This window comes from Podospora pseudopauciseta, assembly GCF_035222475.1.
Source record: "Podospora pseudopauciseta strain CBS 411.78 chromosome 2 map unlocalized CBS411.78m_2, whole genome shotgun sequence".
In the NCBI taxonomy this organism is placed as follows: domain Eukaryota; kingdom Fungi; phylum Ascomycota; class Sordariomycetes; order Sordariales; family Podosporaceae; genus Podospora; species Podospora pseudopauciseta.
Genome location: NW_026946663.1, coordinates 4,823,649 through 4,843,533, shown reverse-complemented (window position 1 = coordinate 4,843,533; position 19,885 = coordinate 4,823,649). Strand labels below are relative to the sequence as shown.

Sequence of the window (19,885 nt, the reverse complement as noted above, 5' to 3'; positions counted from 1 at the left end):
CCATGACGTGAAGAGTGGCCGGCAATCAATGGATGTGAGGAGGTGTTTGAGCTGGCAGAGACAAAACAAGTCAAAATGTTGGAGTTTGGCAGTGGCAAGTCCAGCGTAGGAACCACGGCACAGGGAGACGCAAGCTGACTTTATTGCGCCGCAGACCAATGGGCGTGCAGAAATGGCTTGCCCCAATGGCGGTCGGCCCTCCAACTCTTGCAAGGCACAAACTCCAGTTCAGATTCGAAGAGAGTCAAGACCGGGAAAACAGCGGTGAATCTCAGTCATTCAGGCAGCCGTGTGCCGTCCAACATTTCCAACAGTGAATGGGCAGTTGATCCCAATGGCTTTGGATTGTCGGTTCTGGCCTGTCCTGCTGCAAGGGCTTTGGGTAAGGTGTTGGATCTGTTGGAAGCGGCGGGGTGCGAGGACATGATTTCGGTGCAGGCGACGCATGAGGAAAATGCTCAAGCTTCTCTCATGGGAACGGAAATGCGGGCGGTCCAGCGGGTGTGATGTGATTAACCAGGGTCTTGGTGGAGTGGGGTATGGAGGGCGCACTGATCCAGGGTTTCTCCCATAGGGCTGAGATTGAAAATGACGGGCTGCAGGCATCATCGGACGGCCAGTCATCAATCAGTGGGGCTCTCTTTTTTTTTTTTTTTTGGGAGCACCTCAAGTAGGTTCCCGTCATCCATCGTGGAAGCGCTGTGCTCTGCTGTGTAAGCGCTCTCGTCGTGTATGAAGCTCACCCGGCGAGACGCTTTGCTCAGGATACAACCGACGCCCGGTTAGGTAGCCATGGGCGTGGAGACCTGAGGGCCAAGCTGTTCAGCTGTTGAAGCATCATGGTGGCGGTGAGCACAGCCGTGGACTGACCTGTCTCCAAGGTGAAGATCTACCGGGCTCGAGATGGGAGCGAGATCACCTGTACCTAATAACCTGGACTCAGATGGCCTATGTAACAGAGGCCATCGCAGGTGACATGTCAAGTTGAACAGGAACTCTTTTTTGGGAAGGAGCTTCTCGTAGCTGAGATGAATACACAGGTGCTCTTGCAACAGCGTCACGATGCCGTACCCCTCTGCCCCTCCATGCCCCACTTCCAACGCTCCTCTTTGCTCCTCTTGCTGCACCACCTCCCGTCGCACCAACAACCTACTGGACGAAGCATCCTCCTACACTACTGTACTATCTCGACTTCACCTACTTGAACCCCAACTGCATGGGTCGAGCACCCAACCCAGCCGCCGACTTCTGTCGTGTCGCACAGTCCAGCCGGGTAATTTCCTTCCCTCAAACCGACCCCCGCCGCATCACAGCTTCCTGCCTGACATCAGATCAAGCAACACATGCAGCCATCGAAGCATTGCGAACGCGACACGCTGCAGCAGCTCGCATCTTCTGCCGAGATCGACGTTGACGACTTTGTCTCAGGCTTGCATCGAAGAGGTTAAGCTCCATTGGCACAGCACCACCACTGCAAGTCGGCGCAGCATGGCAGGGCCACAGGGCTGCCTCCTAGCACCACCCCTTAGCTGACCCGCCTCAGCGGATCAGCGGGAGAAACACCGCATCCATCGACACCTCTTGTTGCGTATGCGACAGTTCCACAGCATCCTCGCCTCATACTTCGTGTTACAACACATTGCCAGCCGAGCCAGTCCATCCAGCTTGTCTGACAAGCAGCAGACAGAGGGCTGTTGATAAGGTGGCGCCAGTTGTAGGGCTCGACACACCTAGCTGAGGGCACACACGCCTAGCCTGCTTTGGACAAGAGAACAAGGGACATCCGTGGCTCGGACTGCTACCCCGACCGAGTTGCTGTTACGTCGTCCGGCCATATGATCACATCAACCCCACCACCGATGGCCTTTGGGCTTGGGCAGCATCGGCAAACGACGAACGAAAACAAACAAGGGCCAAAATCCAACCTCGTCACGAACAAGCAGTGAGGTACCGAGCGTTGAGAGACACACCCGACAGGGCTCCGATTTACCCCGCCGTCCCCTGCAGCCCTCCACATCTCGAATTGTTCCCTTTTTCAGGCGGCCAGAAAGAGAGACAAGAGGTCGGCTGCTGTCTCTACCCTTGCACTTACATGCAGCCACGCACCGTTGCATGCAGGTTAATCAAGGCGCACCTTCCAGCCCTTTATTTTGTCGTTTGTTGGTCTGACTTTGATATATGTGCTGTACTACACAGTCCCAGTCCCAGTCCACTTGGCACCCAGTACCTTGCAGGAATATTCCGCGCTCCGGGCTTCGGTCAGCTCCCTGTCGCATCGTGCTTTGCTTCTTCTGCTTCCCTTCATCTGGGTGCCGTCATCAAGAGACATGGCGGGCTTGCGGCGATGGACCTTAGGTTCTTCATCCCATGACGGTCTGCACTAGTGCCCTCCTGTTGCTCGCCAGGATTGGCTGTTCTGCATTTGGTAACGGCGCCTTTATGGAGCTGATCCAGCTGAAGCGGTACACAAATGCTGCGTCTAATTACCTTCTAGCGTTCCAAGAGAGTTAGCGTTGGGTGTGTCAGCCTTCATCTGCTTCGGGGCTCTTACTTTTGTTCCAAGTCTCCGCCGCCACATGCCCGAAGCTCCCAGCTTGCCTTGTCCCTGTCGGCGCGATACAACGGCGTGGAGAGCCATGGCGTTCCGTAATCGACCTCGCACACAAAGGGGTGGCCGGCTTGCTCTATAAGACCGCGCCCTCCCGCCGTGCGGTCCAATGACTGCCAGGCCGACCAGTCTTCCCGAGTGTCAGCGGCCCTCGACTCTCCGTGCCCCCCTGCCGTCGCCGAGCCCGGACCTACTTACCTGGTAGTCGTGTCGTCGAGAGAGCACCGGTAGCATCAACGACACAGGAAACGACCACCACAATAGACCCGACTATCCGTTTACTACTTACCGCCCTCATGCCCGCCGTGTTACCCTGGCGGCTTCTGCATAACACTACGCCTCTCAGTCGCGACATTTGAGGCCGCTGTCGGCCCCGCGCTGTGTAAGTCGACATGTTTTTCCCTTTTCGAGCATGCATGCCATTGGTTGCACATTTCCCCCTCCCCAAGCATTGATATCAACAAACCCTGGCGGCCGCCTTACTTCCGTCGGGTAGGTCGCCTCATCATCATATTGCACGCCGGGCTTTATCTCGTTCAATATTTACACTTGCTGGGTTTAAAGCGGATGTAAGCTTCTGGGGGTCTCCAAGAACCCCTCGGTGTAGCTCGCTCTGCTCCATCCTTCAAACGGGACTTGGCTCTCCCCCAGACCAGCACCCTGGACAACACAAAACCCAATTTCCGGTGCCACGACCCTTTGCCATGCCTGCCTGATCCCCCTAGCTATAGCGCCGGCCCCTACGGCCACCCACCAAGACCGAACACTTACACTGACTAGGCGCCCCAAAGTAAATCGTCGGCGCTGAGCTTCGCCGCAGGCATGCCAACACTCAGGCATCCCGACGTCAACGTTGCTCTTGGGGTCGCAAGTCCCCAGAAACAGGGACCCTCAAGAGCACACATATATCTCGCGCTTGCTGTCATTACTCTTCTTCTTGTTGCCCGGCTCGTCAAGCCAAGACGTCTCAAACCATCAGGCCCATTGCCTGCACCTGGAGACAGCCAGCGTGCTGAGAAAGTCGACAAGCATCCCCCCCGCTTCTCACCAATAGCAACTTCACCAACATCCCAAAAGGGCAACCGACCTGTCTCTGTTTTGTCTCCCTGGAGCCAATTCAAGGGCGGGCAAGGAGTTGTTCCGTTCACTAGGCTCGGGATTCATCAGCAACATCCTTCCTGTGCTGCAGTGCTTACACGTCACGGTTGCCAGAGAGCCGTGTTCGGATTTTTGGGGCAGACGCCAGCTATGGATGACAACGAGAATGACCCGCTGAAGGATCGCTTGCGCTCAGGGTCAGCATCACGTGGCGTCAGCACCAATGTTCCCGATGACGCCGATTTTAGATACCAACACGACCCCTCCCCGGCCGGCAGGTACACTGAGCAACATGTAGGAGATAGCAGACCGAGCTACTCCTCCCACTTCTTCCCTTCTAACTTTCCAGAGGGATATGGTAGTGGTGGCTCCGAGGGCATGGAGATAGGACCAATGTCAGGCTACAGCAGCTATGGCGACCGTGATTGGAGTGCCGCATCTGATCAGCAAGCGGGCTCCTCGAGTGCTGTGTATGGACAGGATCCCAACTTCGGTGCTGAGAGCTTTACTGGGTCCCCTGGCTTTTCTGGCTTCGATCTCAGCACTCCCCGACGCTTTTCGCGCCCACCTCCACCACCACCACTAACACCTCCAACACGTAGCGACAACAGGTTTCCCTTCGAAGACCGTCATATCGGCTATGCAGCATCGATTCCGCCAGAGCTGGACGCCAGCTTCATACACCAGCCCAATCCAGCTTATAGCGGCATGTCAACATCAGACGACGTCTTGAACTCCAGCCCCCAGACCGCAGACCCAATACCGCGCAGAAGATCCTACACGAGGACTGTCCCCATCGGAATCCCTGTTTCTGGAACCACGCCCGCCTACTCTGCTGAGGCAATGGCATCAGGTACTGCCTTCACCCCCTCGAGCTATCCGCCAACATCGCCTCTTCTGCCTCCTCCTCCACCCGGGCCCGATGCTCCCTCCGAGTACGTATTTGTGGGTGGGCCGGGAGGTCCAGGTGTTGTCTTGTCAGATCAGGAGATCGATCTCCACGGCGAGATCATATCAGTCATGGATCACTCGGGTCATGGGTGGAAAAGACATACACGCGTCTACGGTGGAGGCGTTTGTCTCGCCTGCCTCGCCGCCGAAGACCAAGGTGGCTTTTATGGCGACACGGTGCCTCTCTCGGATCGGCGATGACGAAATCAAGATCGATGTCATAAACATATGCAGAGGTTAGATCGAGTTGCGGAGCTGCTGAGATGGGTTGCAGTTTGTGCTTTGCGTTTGGTCCCAACGCAGTTCCAGGGTCCAGCTGCACCCCCCATAGGTTGGCAAAAGTTTCCATGTGGGGGTGGTGACGAACTGGGGCTCCCACCATTTCGGTGTTCAGGAGGCTAGGGGAAGAAAAGTATGGTTCGCATTCGAAGCCCACGCATCACGTCTATACGGAGAGCCGTAAGGCTGAATAGGCCGGACCAGCTTTATTCATTGTGCAAGGACTAGTCGTCGGCATTGGATCCATCGCAGGGAAGATAATGCACAGGCATTAGGGATGGGTTAGAAAGCTAAGGTTACGCCAGTTATGACATTTCCTCACATGTAAATTCTTTATTTCAACATTCTTCCGTTGTTTCTATTAATGTCTGTTTAATACTTTTGGAAGTATGTACTCTTCAGATGTCAAAGTCGGCGTTTTGAGGCACTTCTCGATTCCCATTTGCTGTTCACTCTCACCGGTCGTCGTCAAGAACAGGGAGTGGTTACACGGCTCGTTGTGGGTCTATGTTTATCATTGACTTGCCTGTTTGGGAATGACAGCAAGTTGATGGCGCTTTTCTACAATTTAGGTTGCATGCTGGTCATTTAGCATATTCTCCTTGGAATTTTCCTGCATAAAACTCACGACGGTGCCTGCCTTTGGAACACTGACAGATAAAGAAGCGGTGTGATAAACCGGCAGTTTTTAATACCAAGCGCCGATGTATCCTGAGGTGAGCTACCTACCTCTCATAGGGCTGGCTGCTGATTAAAACCAGGTACGACGGTATTGTACCTATGGTTGAGCGCAAAGCCGTAATGTGGTTGTGTCACCATGGCACGATTGTTGGGCAAGACGACTTATCAAGATTTTCCATACTGTGGTATGCCGTGCGGCACCAGGGGTGCTCAAGTGTCGTTTACCAGATGTTGTACTTTTCTAATTCTTCGCTGAGACCATCCATCCCTAGGTATCTCGGCAGAAGTCAATCAGCGATCCGCCACCCGACCACGCAAAAAATTTTGTTCTTTAGCTCCGTCATCATGGAAATGTTAAGACATGGGAGCATCACACGGAAAGGCGGAAGGATTCGGTCATTCTCGATGTAACCCTCCATCTGACTTTGTGTTTCTTCGTCCCGCTCCTCGGCTGTCATTCAATCTCTCGTAGGGCTGACTCTCGGCTTTAGGCTAGCACTGTGACGACCACACGAATCCCGAGGGAGAAGGACTTGGGCGACATTGCAGGGAAAAGGGCGCCATGCAGAGAGTGATCATTTACCTTGGGAATCCTGCGGCAGGCCGGGGAAAACACTCAATCTCACGTCATCTGATCGGGGACCTTGAACTGAATTGCCAACCTGGCTTTATTATGCAAGTTGCAAAAGATGCAGGTTTGCTGCTGGGGAGCAAGGTCGACCGCAACGTTAGGGCATGCTCTCAAAAACCCGGTGATTTTCGGCGTCTATTATGTGTTTTATCACGCATGAGATGTCTCGGGCTTCTCTGGTAGGTAAGCTGTTTATTTCCTGGTCGTTTAGACCTGTGCCGCCGCCGACCGAAAGTCCCAACCAACAGTGGCCCGCCGGAAACCCACCAACCATCTTTTGTGGATGACAGGCGGCCGGGACACAAACGAAACCAGCTGACAAACATGATATGGGAAGGAAGGAAACACAAGATACGGTACTTGATCGGACGGGATGGGGGCTGGTTAGATCGGATTGTCGCTTGGGTTTAGGTCTGCGGCATCGAGTTGTGCCCGGTTGGTGCCGCAGCCACTCATGTCGTGATGATGGTTTGAGTGTTTGGAGATGGGATTATGGGGGCCAAAATGGTCCTATAATACCCCAAGTCATGTACATGCCGACATTCTCTTAATCAAGCACCGAGGTGATCACCGATATGACAACTGCACACCCCAGTAAATTCACCGGAGGATCTGATAAGACTAGGGAAGTCCTCTGCGCCACTCTACTCAACTCATGTCATGCCACGACATTGCCTCTCAGCTTCACAAACTTCAAGACCCAACAGATGGCTTCTTGGTCAAAATCCCGTATATCACCTTATGGACAGAGACGTTATGCCAGCCAGAATCCTTCATAATGAATCATATAAGCTCGGAGTAAGTCAGGCATGTGAAAAACTGACATGATCAGCAGGATCCAACTTCCCGCCGCCACTGCCGCCGCCACCTTCATCCGTCTGAACTTTTTTCCTTGTTGGGACATTTGAAGGATCTGAAAATGTCTTGTATGAGAACTTGTCGGTGTATATTTGAATTTCTTATGGGTAAAAAGCCGTGCTAGTGCTCGCGTCTGCCGATGTGTAAAAACTGGCTCCGTGTTTAATTTTGAATTTGTGGCTTCCCCGGATGATGGAGGATCGGTGTTCAGAAAAGACATGAATTTCATCCGAATGACTGGTGAGGACGTTCCCAATCTAGAAGTTGATCCTGTGATCCCGAGGGTTCAGTTGGGATGTTGGAAGGGCCGAGTTTCCTATGTGGTTGACCGAGACGGAGATTGTAGCTCCGGTCAGAGTTGAGCGTTCGGTGATGGATATAGAAACTCGGCCCTATGTCAAAGCCCCTCATCTTGGGAAATTCTTCAATGGCAAGATTCATGGCGGCAAATCACCACCAGATGACAGGTGAAATTTCAAAATTCTACTTCCTTACCACCAAACAACGCGATCTCGTAAACATTAGCTGATAGCCTTATGTTCCACTCTTCCTGACTGACTAACCCCCCAGACGTTAAAACTCCGCCTCCGGTTACCAACAGTCTGGTTCATCCGCCCGTCGGTCCGCCAGTCATGCCTCACCTTTTGCCTCAACTGTACATGATCATGCGCAACCCGTGTGTACACCACATCAAGGAAGGATCCCTCATCCGCCATCCGATGTCTCCGGCGTCCCCGAGAGAGTGGGAAGGGTGGGTGTCACAGCATCAGAGTTGACATGATGTCAGCGGCAGACATCGAAGTCATGGAAGAAATTGTTGGTTCTAATAAACTTGTTGGTGAGTGGGAAGATGCTGGCACAAATGCCTCATCACTAGACGAATATGACAGCAAAAGGGTGATGTTGTGCAAGAAACAAATAGTTTGGAATGTACATGAGACGTTGTCCACAAGAGAATGCTACAAGATCAAAACACCGCTTGAGATTGATATCAGGACAATGTATTACTGCTCTACGTCCCGTGATTGAATCCAAAACACTGGGGATCTCCAAGTTAGCCTGCCATTTCTTCCATCACAGTTGGCATGGTGATAGAACAAAAACATTGACCCCTGAGCCAGCCAAGCAAGGGACCAGAACCGGGGTACACGTCAAGAAAACGGATGGACTTTGTTTACTCATCCATCAAAGAAGTTGGTTTTGTTGTTGTTGTCATTGTAGTCATTGCTGTTGTTGCTGCCATTGTTGTTGCCGTTGTTGCTGCCGTTGTTGCCGTCATGGTAGTTGTTGCTGTGGTTGTCCTTGTTGTCGAAGATGTGGCTGTTCCTGTTCAACTCGGTGCTCGTCTTTCTTTGTAGGAGATAAAACTTGAACAGAGAAAAGGAGCCGCGAACGGGGACAGAGAGGGTGCTGACGGTGTGGGGCTTATAGGGATACTAGGTTGAGATGGGGTTTGAGGGATAGCCCTGCTGCAGGAAGGGGGACTTGGTCTGGTAGTTGGCGGCAAAGTTGTTCGGGTTTTGGTCAGTAGGAGCGGGGCCGTAGCGGTAGGCCAAGCCGCTGTTGTTGCTGTTACTGTTATTGTTGGTGTTGGTATGGGTGCTGGCCCCATTGACTTTGCTCTTGCGCACCTGGATCGGTGCTGAACCATTTGTTTCCTCCACGGGTGCCGGCTCGATAAGCCATTCCTCGGTTTGAGGGAGTTCGCCGGCTGTCTGCAACTCCCTCAGTGCGCTGTCGATTGTGCTTTGAGATCCGGGAGAACCGCGGGGAAATCCGATATGTTCAAGGGCTCCAGGAGCCGAACCAGCCTCGTACTGGATTGTGAGCGCGGTACCTTCGCTGCCCACAGCCTGGACCTCAAGTCCCTTGAACTGTTGCTTGAGATTTTCCGAGAGAGCTGTGACAGCGACCCCCATAGCACCGCCGAGCAAGGGGGGGTTGAATCTGACAATCCAGCTTCCTACATCCAAGTCGAGAAGAATTGGATCCTTCCCGCCGAGGGGGTTGACCCTGTTTTCAGACGGAGGAGGTGCACGGAAGGCCTGGGGAACAGGTCCGGCTGCAATGACCCATTGGCCTTGGCGCATTATGTACGAAGTTGACCACTCATAAGAATCTGTGAGGGGGTTGCTCGGATTCGTGAAGTCGAAGGTTGTGGCGTTGGATTTGGTGTCGCTGAAGACCTGACCAGTGAGATCACTCCCCTCGAGCCACCAACTCACACTCTCTTGTGGCTGGTATTTCGCCGAGCTGCCCTGCGGAAGGGTTGCCTGGTCCACAAAGATAGGTTCGTATCTCCCTGTCTGGTTGTTCAAAACTCCCACGATGATATGGATTCCAAGGACATGCGGGTATGCATAATCAATGTTGCCAATGTTGAGCCAGCCAGCACCATCAGGGCCAGCCGGTGTTGCAGAGGGCACCCAGTATCCTATGCAAGATACACTAGTTAGCAAAGATGCTACTTGATAATATTAATAGAAGCAACTCAAGATAGGTAAAGTACCTTGTGGGTTTAGATCGTAGGTCTCGCCTTTGTTACATCGCTGCCATCTACCGCCAACGTTGACTTTGACGCCAGGCGAGATCAGAGCGGCGGTCCAGTTGAGAGCATACTGAGCTTTCCAGGAAATATCGGTAACGGGGGCAACACCTTGGGACTGCCACACGACATTGTAAATGGGTGCTCCATTTCCTGTAGCAACCGACTTGGCCACCTGGAATCTCCAGCCATTGGCAGTAATCGCTTGATTGTCAGCCGCCGACTCATACCAGTGAAGTGTGCGGATGTCGGCCATGTTGAAGTTCAAGGATAGGTGAGGTAAATTTGCGTAGGACGGTTCGATATTGGTGTGAAAACTTGAGTGCTAGATTGAGTGCTAGAAACAATGTTTGAGGCTTCTAGTTGAGGATCTGTGTGGTGACAAAACAGCAATGGCGGGGCAGTCTTATATCCTGATATCCGACCTCTCTGGTACTCGATCATGATAGGTAGTTCCCGTAAACGCCATTGAGACTATTCTCTTATGCAGCGACTCAAGAACTTTGGGATTCAGCCGCAAGCTCTGGTGGCTGGCTGATATGTATTCTCACCAAACAGGAGCCAGAAATCTGGCAAGAGAGCCTCCCAGTACCCCCCATGAGCTATGCGTTCTGATAGATCTGCATAATATCGATTACTCAGACCTGTGTGAGGCAGATTAAAGATATTGTTTCGCTTTGTGCTCTTGGTACCTCTGAACGCACAAGGATCAGACTTACTACTTCTTGTAGATTCAAACTTCCGTTGTAGCCAGTCCCAACCAAATCAACTGTGAACAGTACTCGGATCTTTGAACGTAGTCGGCATTTGTGCTTCCATGCATGGTGACGGATGGTTGGGACGGTTTCGTATTGGCCTGATTATCATTGCTCCAGACCACTCGCATGAATACTGCAGCGAGCATTATGCGCTCATCGATGTTGGCGGATTGAGGCACCCTATTAGGTTGCTTTCATGAGTGATAAAGAGGGGGGACAGAACATATAGGTGTATGGCGTGACCAAGCCGTATGGTTTTGAATAGTCTCAGAGGTTCGAAACAGTGCCATTGTCATCCTCACCGAACAAGCATGTGGATGATGTGGTCAGCTGTATAAGTCAGAGTCCCTGTTGCAGGTAATGTGGCTAAAGTGTACCTGTACGTATGGCGAACGTGATAAGCTCATTAAGGCCATGTACGCGTTGTAGGTGTTGTTGGGCTGGTTCAAAGTTCCCTTGTGACATGGCGGTGGCGGTCTTGACTCAATGGCCACAAGAGCGGTGGTGTTCAAGGTAACACAAAACCGCCACTTTACAAGTGCCTGTGAAGCTTATCAGCAGGTCTGCACATATAGCAAGAGGTCAAACGGCGAGCTGATGAACCGGCACAAGGCGTTGGTTGGGTAAGGATTTGGACGAAATATTCCGGCCAGGTGGAGTCAGTGGTGTCCTACGGTGTGCAAGGGATTTTCCAGGATACTCAAGGCCAATAAATGATGGCGATATCAGCTAATATGTGTTCGGACGGGTGAATGGTGACGATGCAACAGTTCGATGCCAAGGGTTGTCGTCCACGTCCCTCACATGCCCTGTTGCCGAAACTCTCTTGGCGTGTCGTTTAGTGGAGCTCCCCACACTCTTGGCTTCTGGGGCTCCCCAAAAGTGCCTGTTTCATTTCGGAGATGCTTTTCCACGTGAGACATGACCTGATCTGACTTGACTGGCAGTTGCTGACGGAAAAGAATGAGAGGTTTGGTCGCTTGCGTGCCCTTATCTGGCTCAATTACTAGCTTCGGTAGTTGCACTTGCTCCATTTCCGCCAATTTCTTTTCTTTTTCTCGCTCTTGTTTGGCACCTGGGCTTGGCTTTATTTGACATGCTGCGCCCAGCCTTTTGACATCTTCCCTTCCATGGTTCTCTGCATTCCAACCACATTCGCATCGATCACTGTAACGACATGTAGGTGACACAACCTGATCCTCGTTGTCTAACTCGGCCGCACTCAATACCAGGTAGATACACAGAAACGACAGGCTGACCCATCTCACCCTGCTCAAGCGCCATAGATGACATAAATCTCACCGGTCGTGTCGCTCGACACATACAAGCGACCCTTGGCATCAAACGCCAGACCGACCGGACGGAAGCAGTTGTTGGGGCAGCCGCCGACATTGCTGTTCTCCATGACCGGAATCTGTGCCGTCGTCGAGCTGACGTCGGCCACTGGATCGCCGTTCCGGAAGTCCACCCTCATGACACGGTATCCATCAGCAGGGTTGCGGTTCCAGCTGCCGTGGAACGCAATGTATGCGGCAGTTCCGTTGGCGGTGAACTTGACATCAAGAGGAGCAGTGTGAGCGTGGAAATGGAGACGGCCCGTCATGCGGTTGGCACAGTCGTTGGCGTTGGGGACAGAGTCGGGCTTGAAGAGGGAGCCCACCACCAGACCGTTGATGCCGACGTTTTGGGGGTCCCAGGCTGGGACGCAAGAGGGGTACCCGTAGTTGAGACCCTTGTATCGGTTGGTGGTGGCGTTGAGAACGCCGTGGTAGCTGAGGCGCTCAGCTGGGTTGTTGTTGTGGATGTCACGACCGTTGAGTCGGAGGTCGTCCATCTGGTTCTCGACAGACCAGATGCCGCCGTAGGCAGGGTCCTCGGTCAAGCCGACGATATTGCGGAGACCCCAGCCAAGGACCTCGCCGCCCGTGTTGTAGTTGATGGTTGACTGCGTGCCAGCCGAGATGGAGAAGGTCTTGATCATCGAACGACCAGAGGAAGTCTGAGTGGTCGTGGTATCAATGTTGTTTTGAGAACCACGCGCCACGAGAATGGTGTCTGGGGACCACTTGGAGGTAGCAATGGCTCTGGTCGGGTGAGTGCCCGTGTTGGACATTCCGTTTACAATCTGGCGTCCGGAGCCAACCTGTCCTGTGGCCGGGTCATAGGAGTAGGCGTTCACCGAGGCCAAGTTGGACGTGAAGAGTGTCCTGCCATCAGCAGAAAGAGCAATACCATGGTTGGTCTGTCGCCTTCCTTATCAGCTCCACCCTCATATCCATCTTGCTTGCAATGGGGGTGGCTTACGTTGGTACCGCTGAGCTGGGTGTTGGACTGAACACAAACGATGTTGCCCTGATCCTGAAGGACCAAGCGTCTGACTGACTGAGAACCACCTTCAGCGACAAGGAGGTTACCGGCGCTATCGATGGTTATGTGTCTGGGCTGGCGGAGCCCGGTAGCAAGCAAGCTGAACCGGTACCCAGAACCCATACGGGGCTGGAAGCGACTGTTGACGCCCGGGCATGACTGAGCAGCTACTTCGGGGACGAAGAGCGCGGTCAAAGCCGCGACACTCGCGACGGTGTTGATGATATGGCCCATCTTTGCTCTTGTGAGTGTTTCCCTCTCGCTCGTTGTTTTGATTCTGGATGCCACAACACGACAGTTGGAAGGAATGGAGAAAGGCTCGGCAGCATCCGAGACAAAGTAGGAGGGTGCGGCAGGCCCTCCCTTTCTTATGTCACTCATTCCTTCTATTCATTTATTCCCATGTTTCTGCTCCCTACTCCCGAGGTCGTACTTAATTACCGGGTTGGTGCCCTTCATCGTCATCGCGTCGCCACGCTTGTCTTGATGGGTATCTATGCCCATTCATGCGGCCGGATCTGTGGTCACTTACCCCACGGAAACTAAAGGACCAGATAGAGAGCCAAGGATCGATAAATAGGATTCATCGCAAAAGCAACAGAGGGACCCTTCGGAGCGGGGTGCCATCATCCGGTAAGGGCCTTGGCGGCGGGCCCAGACATATTCATCCAAAAAAGCTTAATCTATCCGAAGATCCCCCTCTCCAACCAAAACATCCAGCGCTGATTCTCATCAACGGACAAGCTTTGGATTTTGCTGGACGCCAAGAGGGTTAAAAGACCCAAGACAACGTGGAAAAACCCCCGTTCATAGTTGCACTTTTAATATGACCGCGTGGTCGACAGGTTACAGGCAGCGTTTGCGTTATATCAGGTGGAGGTAGGGTGTCCGAGTTGAATATGAAGGATTGAGCTAATAGTCCGTTGACTACAAACACCAGTAGTTATTTGAACGGCGATCTTTTGGTCGGCCTTATATATTGACTCCGACATGTGCACCCTAGTCGCAACGATGAGCGCAAGCTTGAGTGAAACCTACATCCAGTCAAACGATCCAGCTTACTCGATTCAGATTGGCTTACCACGTACCCGGGTTTGACTTGTGAGTTTGACTTATGAAGTCATGTCTGTCTGAGGCTGACAAAGTACGATTTTTGCTACGTGTAGCCGAGCTGCATGCAACGGATGGCTATGTATATGATATAGGCCTCACTACAACACCTATCCTCGGTTTTCCTTTCTTTGTTGGAATGAAAACTCGCTCATGGTATGAGTACATAGGTAAAATATGAACTCTTTTGGTCGCTAATCCGCAAATAAAACTCCCGAATGATAACCATTCTCCCGCTAGTCGTCCGATGTTTAATACTAGTATGTCATAGGCCTTCTTCCTCCTGTTGATGACGCTCCTTTTGTTGAATGAAAAGATCTACCTGCACCGTGACCTCCTACTTGCCCTCTGCTTTTGATTGATTTAGCGGTCGTATCAGGCGAGCCTTCCCAGACCAGACTGCCAGAAATCCCTGATGCTTCACTCCCAGACGTCATTTTGGCTTCGTCCAAAATCTTCGGTCTTTTTCTTCCTCCATGCTCTCTGTTGGTGCTGTGAAGGTCTGCAAGCGGGTGGCTCCGGCCTTGAGGAAAGCCACCCGGTAATGGCAACGAGAGAATTCAGGTAATCAGAATGAGAAGTCCTGGGACCCAGACAAACTCCTTGATGGCATCCTCGAGAGCTTCACTGCGCGGTGCGGTTAGAATCCTGTCGGAAGTCCTTATATTTGTTTTGGTGCTGTGTTCAGTTGTTGCTGTTGGGGCTCTTCCGGCTTCATCGGCTGTGGACCATTTTGACGATCCTCCTGGCCGTTGGCTTGAATGTGATGTTGACTTCGCTTTGGGCTTGTGTTTGGGCATTTGGTGGGCCGTGAACACTGTTACTCGAGCTTTGCCAATTCAGGAGATGGAATTGAGCTGGAACTGCGTCCGGAACCACTGTGTTAGAATTACCACAATTTTCCATATGCATGGCCATGTCGAGACCATCGACGATTGGATCAAAAACTTTCTTAAGTTCCATTGCTTGCTAAGGTCGAGGTGGGTGAGAGTAGAGCTACCACTCTCCCCGAACTGGGTTGAAAACTTTAGTAAGAAGATTGTGTTTAATTGGGCTCTTGCGTTGTACCTTCCGCTGACGGATATCCACTTGCATGATGACTGGCTTTCCGCTGTGTTCAAAGGAGAAAGCCGTGTTGTACTCCTGTTTGTTTGCTTTGCTGGGGTCCAGCTCATTGCCGATGAACTCCCACTCCAACGTGCAGTAATCTTGCGGGTCTTTTGGTCTTCCTACAGTCCCTTTGAACAGCCGCTGATCAACACGACTGATTGAGGTGGTAGACCGGTGGCCTACACCTACTAGCTCGAAGCCCCATAGCGCCGAAGGTTGGGATGAAGGAGTTTGACTTCTCTTCCCACTGAACAGTCGGTGTGCCAGTCAAAGACTTGGGTCTAAACTGTTGTGTCATCTGAACGGAGTAGTCGGAATCAAGCGGACAAAGACTTGTGCTGGCGTCGTGTGTTCAAGGTTGCGTCCTGGCTCAACGTGACAAAAACAGTTGCGCTCTGAAGCCAAACCCTGGTGGTTGCTTGAAGGTGATGTCCATGTAGACAATCCCAGCAGGCCTTTCGGTAGTCGCCAACACTCCCCACTGTGCCTTTTTCCACCGGTATCTGCAGTCGACATCGACCTTCCCAAGGTATCGAAGAACTTTGGGTGTCCTGTGCTCTTTACTTTTGGGTGTTTCCAAGCTCATGTTTACAATTGACTTTGGAGGACGGCTGTGTGGTGAATAGGTACCTAGTATGAACTTAATAGTCTGAAGTCCTACCATAGATTCGCGAGTTGCCAAGCGGAGGTACCTCCCGCATCAATGTAAACCTGCCCTGTTCGAAGATGTTTCAGGTTGCTTACCTAATTGAAGCAACCGGAAGACCACTCTCTTTCACGCCATTGCAGGATATGGATATCGGTTTTGAAGAGATACATACCACCCGGCCTACGCTGTGGGTAGGATGTCCTTTTGCTTCTACAGGTTTGAGCTATCTGCCTACCGGATTACCCCCTAGCCTGATGATGGACTCCTGTCCAGGCGTTCCTGAGGCAGTCCTGCAGCGCGCCAAGCTAGCAGACTCCATGGTCGCGGAGAAGCCATGGCGGAAAGGTTTTGGCGAATCATGAGGTATTAGATGATTTCTACTGTTGGGGTTTGTACGTCTCCGAGGTTTTTCGCAAGAAAGATAATAAAATATGTAAAAACGCTTTGATCAATCAAACCTCCTTGCTTCAGACTCTTGCGGGAATGGCCGAATAGATGCAGGTGTGTCGGTGCACATGCTACCTTAAAGGATGAGGTGCATGTAGCCAACTTAAGCGCTCCACTGGGAGTGAGGTGATAGCTGCGAGATCCTCATCGCTTATTAGGTAAAACGACACCAGCTACCAAGGAAGTTGCTTGAGACCGAGCACCGAATACGGATTCGGCAAGAGGTGTGCGTCTGTGTGTCGTGTATTAGTGTCAGCCGTTGTTGGCAGATTCGAAGGTTCTGTGCGCGAAACCAGTCCCGTGGTTCGGGTCTAGACTCCACTGCTTCCTTTCCCCTGAAAAGAATGGCTCAATATTGCAGATCCGATCCCCCCTGTGGAATCGAACGATCTGCAATACTTTATCTCTAATGTGACCTTCCCCGGACTCTTCTCTCTTATTATATTCTCTTTTATCTTTTTCCTCATGTTTATCGTTACAGGAATGTCACGTACCTAACCTGAAGTCCATTCCCGAACGACATGGACCGATCAGTACAACGACCTCCTTCGACTGACGGCGGCAACGCAATGGGTCCTCCAATGATCGATTATGGCGACCCGGCCCTTCTATCCCATGACAATGCCGGCCCCCAGCTCCTCGCCGTCGGTTGGTCACTATGGTGCGCGGCGGGGTTATTTCTAGGCACAAGAGTCTACTGCAAGCTTATCGGCAGCCGGCGGCTATGGTGGGATGATCACTTCTTGATCGTATCACAGGTCATCCACCTGGTAGCGACCTGCTTGATGACGACGCTGGTGGCAGATGTGGGTTACGGGAAGCATCCTTGGGACAAACCCGGTGTCAGTCCAATGCCTTCCACCAAAGAGCTCCTTCTTATGATGCCGCGAGCGACCCTTACCATCACTGCAATGTCCTGGAGTAAAACAGCCTTCGCCATTACCATGCTACGCTTCTCCGAGGGTTGGATGAAGTGGGCCGTATGGTTCATCATCATCAGCATGAACATCGCCTTCGGACTCTCTGCCATGGTCCCGTGGCTCCTTTGCACACCGATCCAGAAGACGTGGGACTTGAACGTCGAGGGTTCATGCCATTCATTCAACGTCTCACTCGTGCTTGCATATGTGTCCGGGGCATACTCGGCCCTCTGCGATCTTGTGTTAGCCTTGTTGCCGTGGATGATCATTTCGAAGCTGCAAATGCGGACCAAGGAGAAACTAGGCGTGGGTATCGCCATGAGCATGGGAATCATGTCTGTGTTTCTTTCGTTTCTCTCCAGTGCTCCGACGTGCGCTAACCTGTGTCTTACTGCCACAGCGCCGCAATTATGGCCATAGTCAAGACTGTCTCGCTTCAAAATCTCCTCAAAATGGACTCGTTCTATACCGCCCAGCTCAACATCTACGACACTGCGGAAATCTCTGTCACCATCATGGCCGCCTCTATCCCTGCGTTGCGCGTGCTTTTTAACGAAGTGCGCACCTCGGTCCGCACAAAGGGCAGACAGTATTACCAGGCTACGACGCCCCAGTATGGTGCAAATCGGACTGGGATCGTCATTACTGTCAAGGCCGAGGGAAACATGGAGGAGGAGCGGCCTGGTTGCGGAGATGATATGAGCGACACAGGGATTTTGGGATCGAGCACCAGCCACGACCCAAAACGCATTTGCCGGGTTGATGAGGTCGAGGTGGTTTCAACATACAGTAATGGGAAAAGAAGCATGAGTGATGAGGAAGGCGGATACGAGATGCAGAAGACTGTTAGGAAAGGTTCGATGCCGGAGTAGTTTAGCGGCCACGCATAATTTTTCTTTCATTTGCAGGTATAGCGTCAAAGTATTTCTCGGTATGTTTGAGGGTTATCCTCGTTACAAGAGCAAGAAAGAAAAGTAAAAGAAAAGCTTCATCCTTGACGTTTTGGAGAAACAAAAGTTGGCCGGGGAGCATTGGAAGTCAGGGGGGTTGCTCGCTAGCGTCAGTCCCTGTTGCTTCCCGGATCTACCTGTAACAATCAAGCGACCTCAAGCGAGTTATCGTGCCTCGCCCACAAAACACAGCCAAGACTGCATTTTCTCTTGTGGCTCACTCAAACTGGAATGTTTGAGCCGGTTGTTGGGAAGTGAAACGAGTGACGTGTTACTGGCGGCAGCAGCAGATGTATTATTAGAAGATGGCCAAGGTTATCACAAGCGAGGACCTCTTTGAGAGAGATGAGTACACGAGCAGAAGAGTAGAGCAGTTGGACGAAAGGATTCCTCATCAAGTGTTTTTCCAAGCCCAGAATTCCAGCCCTTGTAACAAAACCACGCTTCGGTGAGCCAAGTCCAACACAAACGTGCACAGACGTCCAAGCATGGGTGCCTGATACTGCGTGCTTTGTCATCCTCATCTCGAGAGAAGGAAAACCTACCCCATTCAGGCAAAAATACGGGAATAGGAGCGAGAACAGGAGCGCGAACAGGAGCGCCTCAATCAGCAGGAGAAAGAGCGTTTACTTCTTGAGCTGGTCAGCACACAGATTCACGCCATGAAGTCGAGGGACAGTGGACAATAGAAGAAGAACTCGGAAGCTGCCATAAATCCAGTATCTCGTGATAACTCGCCAACGCCTGACCCCCGGAATAGCTCAAAGAAGCCGGCGCAGCGTCAAGATGATCACACAATTGATCGCAGATTGGATGAGATCATGTGGGATAGTGGACAGTAGTCGCTGACGCGAAAAATTGAGGCAAAAGTGGTGAGAAAAGTGATGATGGTAGAAATCTAACAGAGAGAAAAAACTAGCCACAGAAGTGTGTGTGATAAACAAGCCTTAAAACCACAGAGAAACACACGTGTGTGGGTCTGATAGAAATGTGGGAGCAACCACAAATGTGACGTGAGGTCGAAGGTATTGAGGTGATATTCGAGAGACCTGTCGGAGCAATGACAGAGAGAGGGTAGAGGGCTTGAATCACAGAATGGAGGAGTTGGGTATGGAAAGATATGGTCTCGAACAATGGAAACTACCAGCGAACATGGCTGACCCAATTTTCGTAGCGGAGCGCCGGTCCCAAATGCCGCAAGTGTGGCCTTGTTTGCTCCTCGGATATCCTGGTCGGGCATGGACCTTCAGAGGCAGAGAATGAAGGAACACAGTTGGATCCACATGAAGGAGGTCTGTGGTAGTCTCCCCAACTGCCGGTACCATACAAGACTGATTCTCCTCACCACCCGGAAAGGCATTTGGATGAATACAGACCTGGCGCGACCAACACGCGGGTTTGTTTTCGGGCCCTGTAACACAACATACAACAATTTGATGGGAGGCCGCTTGCCATCATCTTCATGTATATAGCTCTCTCGTTGAAAGCCCTTCTTGCAAGAGACCTCAGTGTCTTGATGGTGTGAAAGTCCGATTACTCGACGCTTCAGTCACCTTTTTCGCCGCCCAAACAACGAAACCTTCGACAAATTCAAGCACGCAAAAATGAACACGATGATTAGATTGGCTTTGGTGCTAATTATTCCACTTGGGCTCGCCATACCTGCCCCTGTCATCCTGCCAAACGGCGATATGCTCCTCAACATGGGCCCAACAGCACGAGGAACTTGCGGAGGCGGAACAGGATTTTGTACCAATGGACGTTGTCTGTGTTCCAACATCTGTGAAGGTATTTGCGATTGGTATGAATGTGGGAGATGTTAGACGAGGCTAGTGCAAAGTAAGTCGCAACGCTACTAGCAGATATGAGACTGAGCTTTCGGGTTACTAATCCTCGATATAGGACCCCATGGATGGTGTTGAT

General features: G+C 51.9%; 6 protein-coding genes across 6 annotated transcripts; 3 read left to right on the top strand and 3 right to left on the bottom strand.

Annotated features, from left to right (window-relative positions):
• Positions 1–1,047: 1,047 nt before the first annotated feature.
• Positions 1,048–1,446, top strand: QC763_0044910 (uncharacterized protein). Its single transcript, XM_062905675.1, has 2 exons — positions 1,048–1,273; positions 1,350–1,446. The coding sequence occupies exons 1-2, from the start codon at positions 1,063–1,065 to the stop codon at positions 1,412–1,414; spliced, it is 276 nt and encodes a 91-aa protein (XP_062769318.1). The 5' UTR covers positions 1,048–1,062; the 3' UTR covers positions 1,415–1,446.
• Positions 1,447–2,904: 1,458 nt separating this feature from the next.
• QC763_214130 (uncharacterized protein) lies at positions 2,905–6,875 on the top strand (the record flags this gene model as incomplete). Its single annotated transcript, XM_062910452.1, has 5 exons — positions 2,905–2,913; positions 2,955–2,990; positions 3,389–5,802; positions 5,890–6,024; positions 6,109–6,875. 3 exons carry the CDS (start codon positions 2,905–2,907, stop codon positions 4,856–4,858), a joined length of 1,515 nt encoding a protein of 504 aa, XP_062769317.1. The 3' UTR covers positions 4,859–5,802; positions 5,890–6,024; positions 6,109–6,875.
• Positions 6,876–7,604: 729 nt separating this feature from the next.
• QC763_214135 (uncharacterized protein) lies at positions 7,605–9,907 on the bottom strand (the record flags this gene model as incomplete). Its single annotated transcript, XM_062910453.1, has 4 exons — positions 7,605–7,979; positions 8,285–8,333; positions 8,359–9,540; positions 9,616–9,907. The coding sequence occupies 2 exons, from the start codon at positions 9,905–9,907 to the stop codon at positions 8,543–8,545; spliced, it is 1,290 nt and encodes a 429-aa protein (XP_062769316.1). The 3' UTR covers positions 7,605–7,979; positions 8,285–8,333; positions 8,359–8,542.
• A 1,034-nt stretch (positions 9,908–10,941) lies between these two features.
• Positions 10,942–11,443, bottom strand: QC763_0044880 (uncharacterized protein; the record flags this gene model as incomplete). The annotated part of the gene is made up of 2 exons (XM_062905674.1): positions 10,942–10,951; positions 11,214–11,443. The coding sequence occupies 2 exons, from the start codon at positions 11,441–11,443 to the stop codon at positions 10,942–10,944; spliced, it is 240 nt and encodes a 79-aa protein (XP_062769315.1).
• A 239-nt stretch (positions 11,444–11,682) lies between these two features.
• QC763_214140 (uncharacterized protein) lies at positions 11,683–13,074 on the bottom strand (the record flags this gene model as incomplete). The annotated part of the gene is made up of 2 exons (XM_062910454.1): positions 12,714–13,074; positions 11,683–12,651 (listed from the first exon to the last, which is right to left on the bottom strand). Exons 1-2 carry the CDS (start codon positions 13,008–13,010, stop codon positions 11,683–11,685), a joined length of 1,266 nt encoding a protein of 421 aa, XP_062769314.1. The 5' UTR covers positions 13,011–13,074.
• Positions 13,075–16,364: 3,290 nt separating this feature from the next.
• On the top strand, positions 16,365–18,165 carry QC763_214150 (uncharacterized protein). Its single transcript, XM_062910455.1, has 2 exons — positions 16,365–17,347; positions 17,413–18,165. Exons 1-2 carry the CDS (start codon positions 16,614–16,616, stop codon positions 17,882–17,884), a joined length of 1,206 nt encoding a protein of 401 aa, XP_062769313.1. The 5' UTR covers positions 16,365–16,613; the 3' UTR covers positions 17,885–18,165.
• The last annotated feature ends 1,720 nt before the right edge of the window (positions 18,166–19,885 follow it).

What these genes read in the sequence shown, in the direction of transcription:
- QC763_214150 (XM_062910455.1), top strand. Translation starts at nt 16,614, where the DNA reads ATGGACCGATCAGTACAACGACCTCCTTCGACTGACGGCGGCAACGCA. An exon ending in GCCATGAGCATGGGAATCAT is followed by an intron (nt 17,348 to 17,412) that starts GTCTGTGTTTCT and finishes TTACTGCCACAG; the next exon opens with CGCCGCAATTATGGCCATAG.
- QC763_0044910 (XM_062905675.1), top strand. Translation starts at nt 1,063, where the DNA reads ATGCCGTACCCCTCTGCCCCTCCATGCCCCACTTCCAACGCTCCTCTT. An exon ending in GTGTCGCACAGTCCAGCCGG is followed by an intron (nt 1,274 to 1,349) that starts GTAATTTCCTTC and finishes CAACACATGCAG; the next exon opens with CCATCGAAGCATTGCGAACG.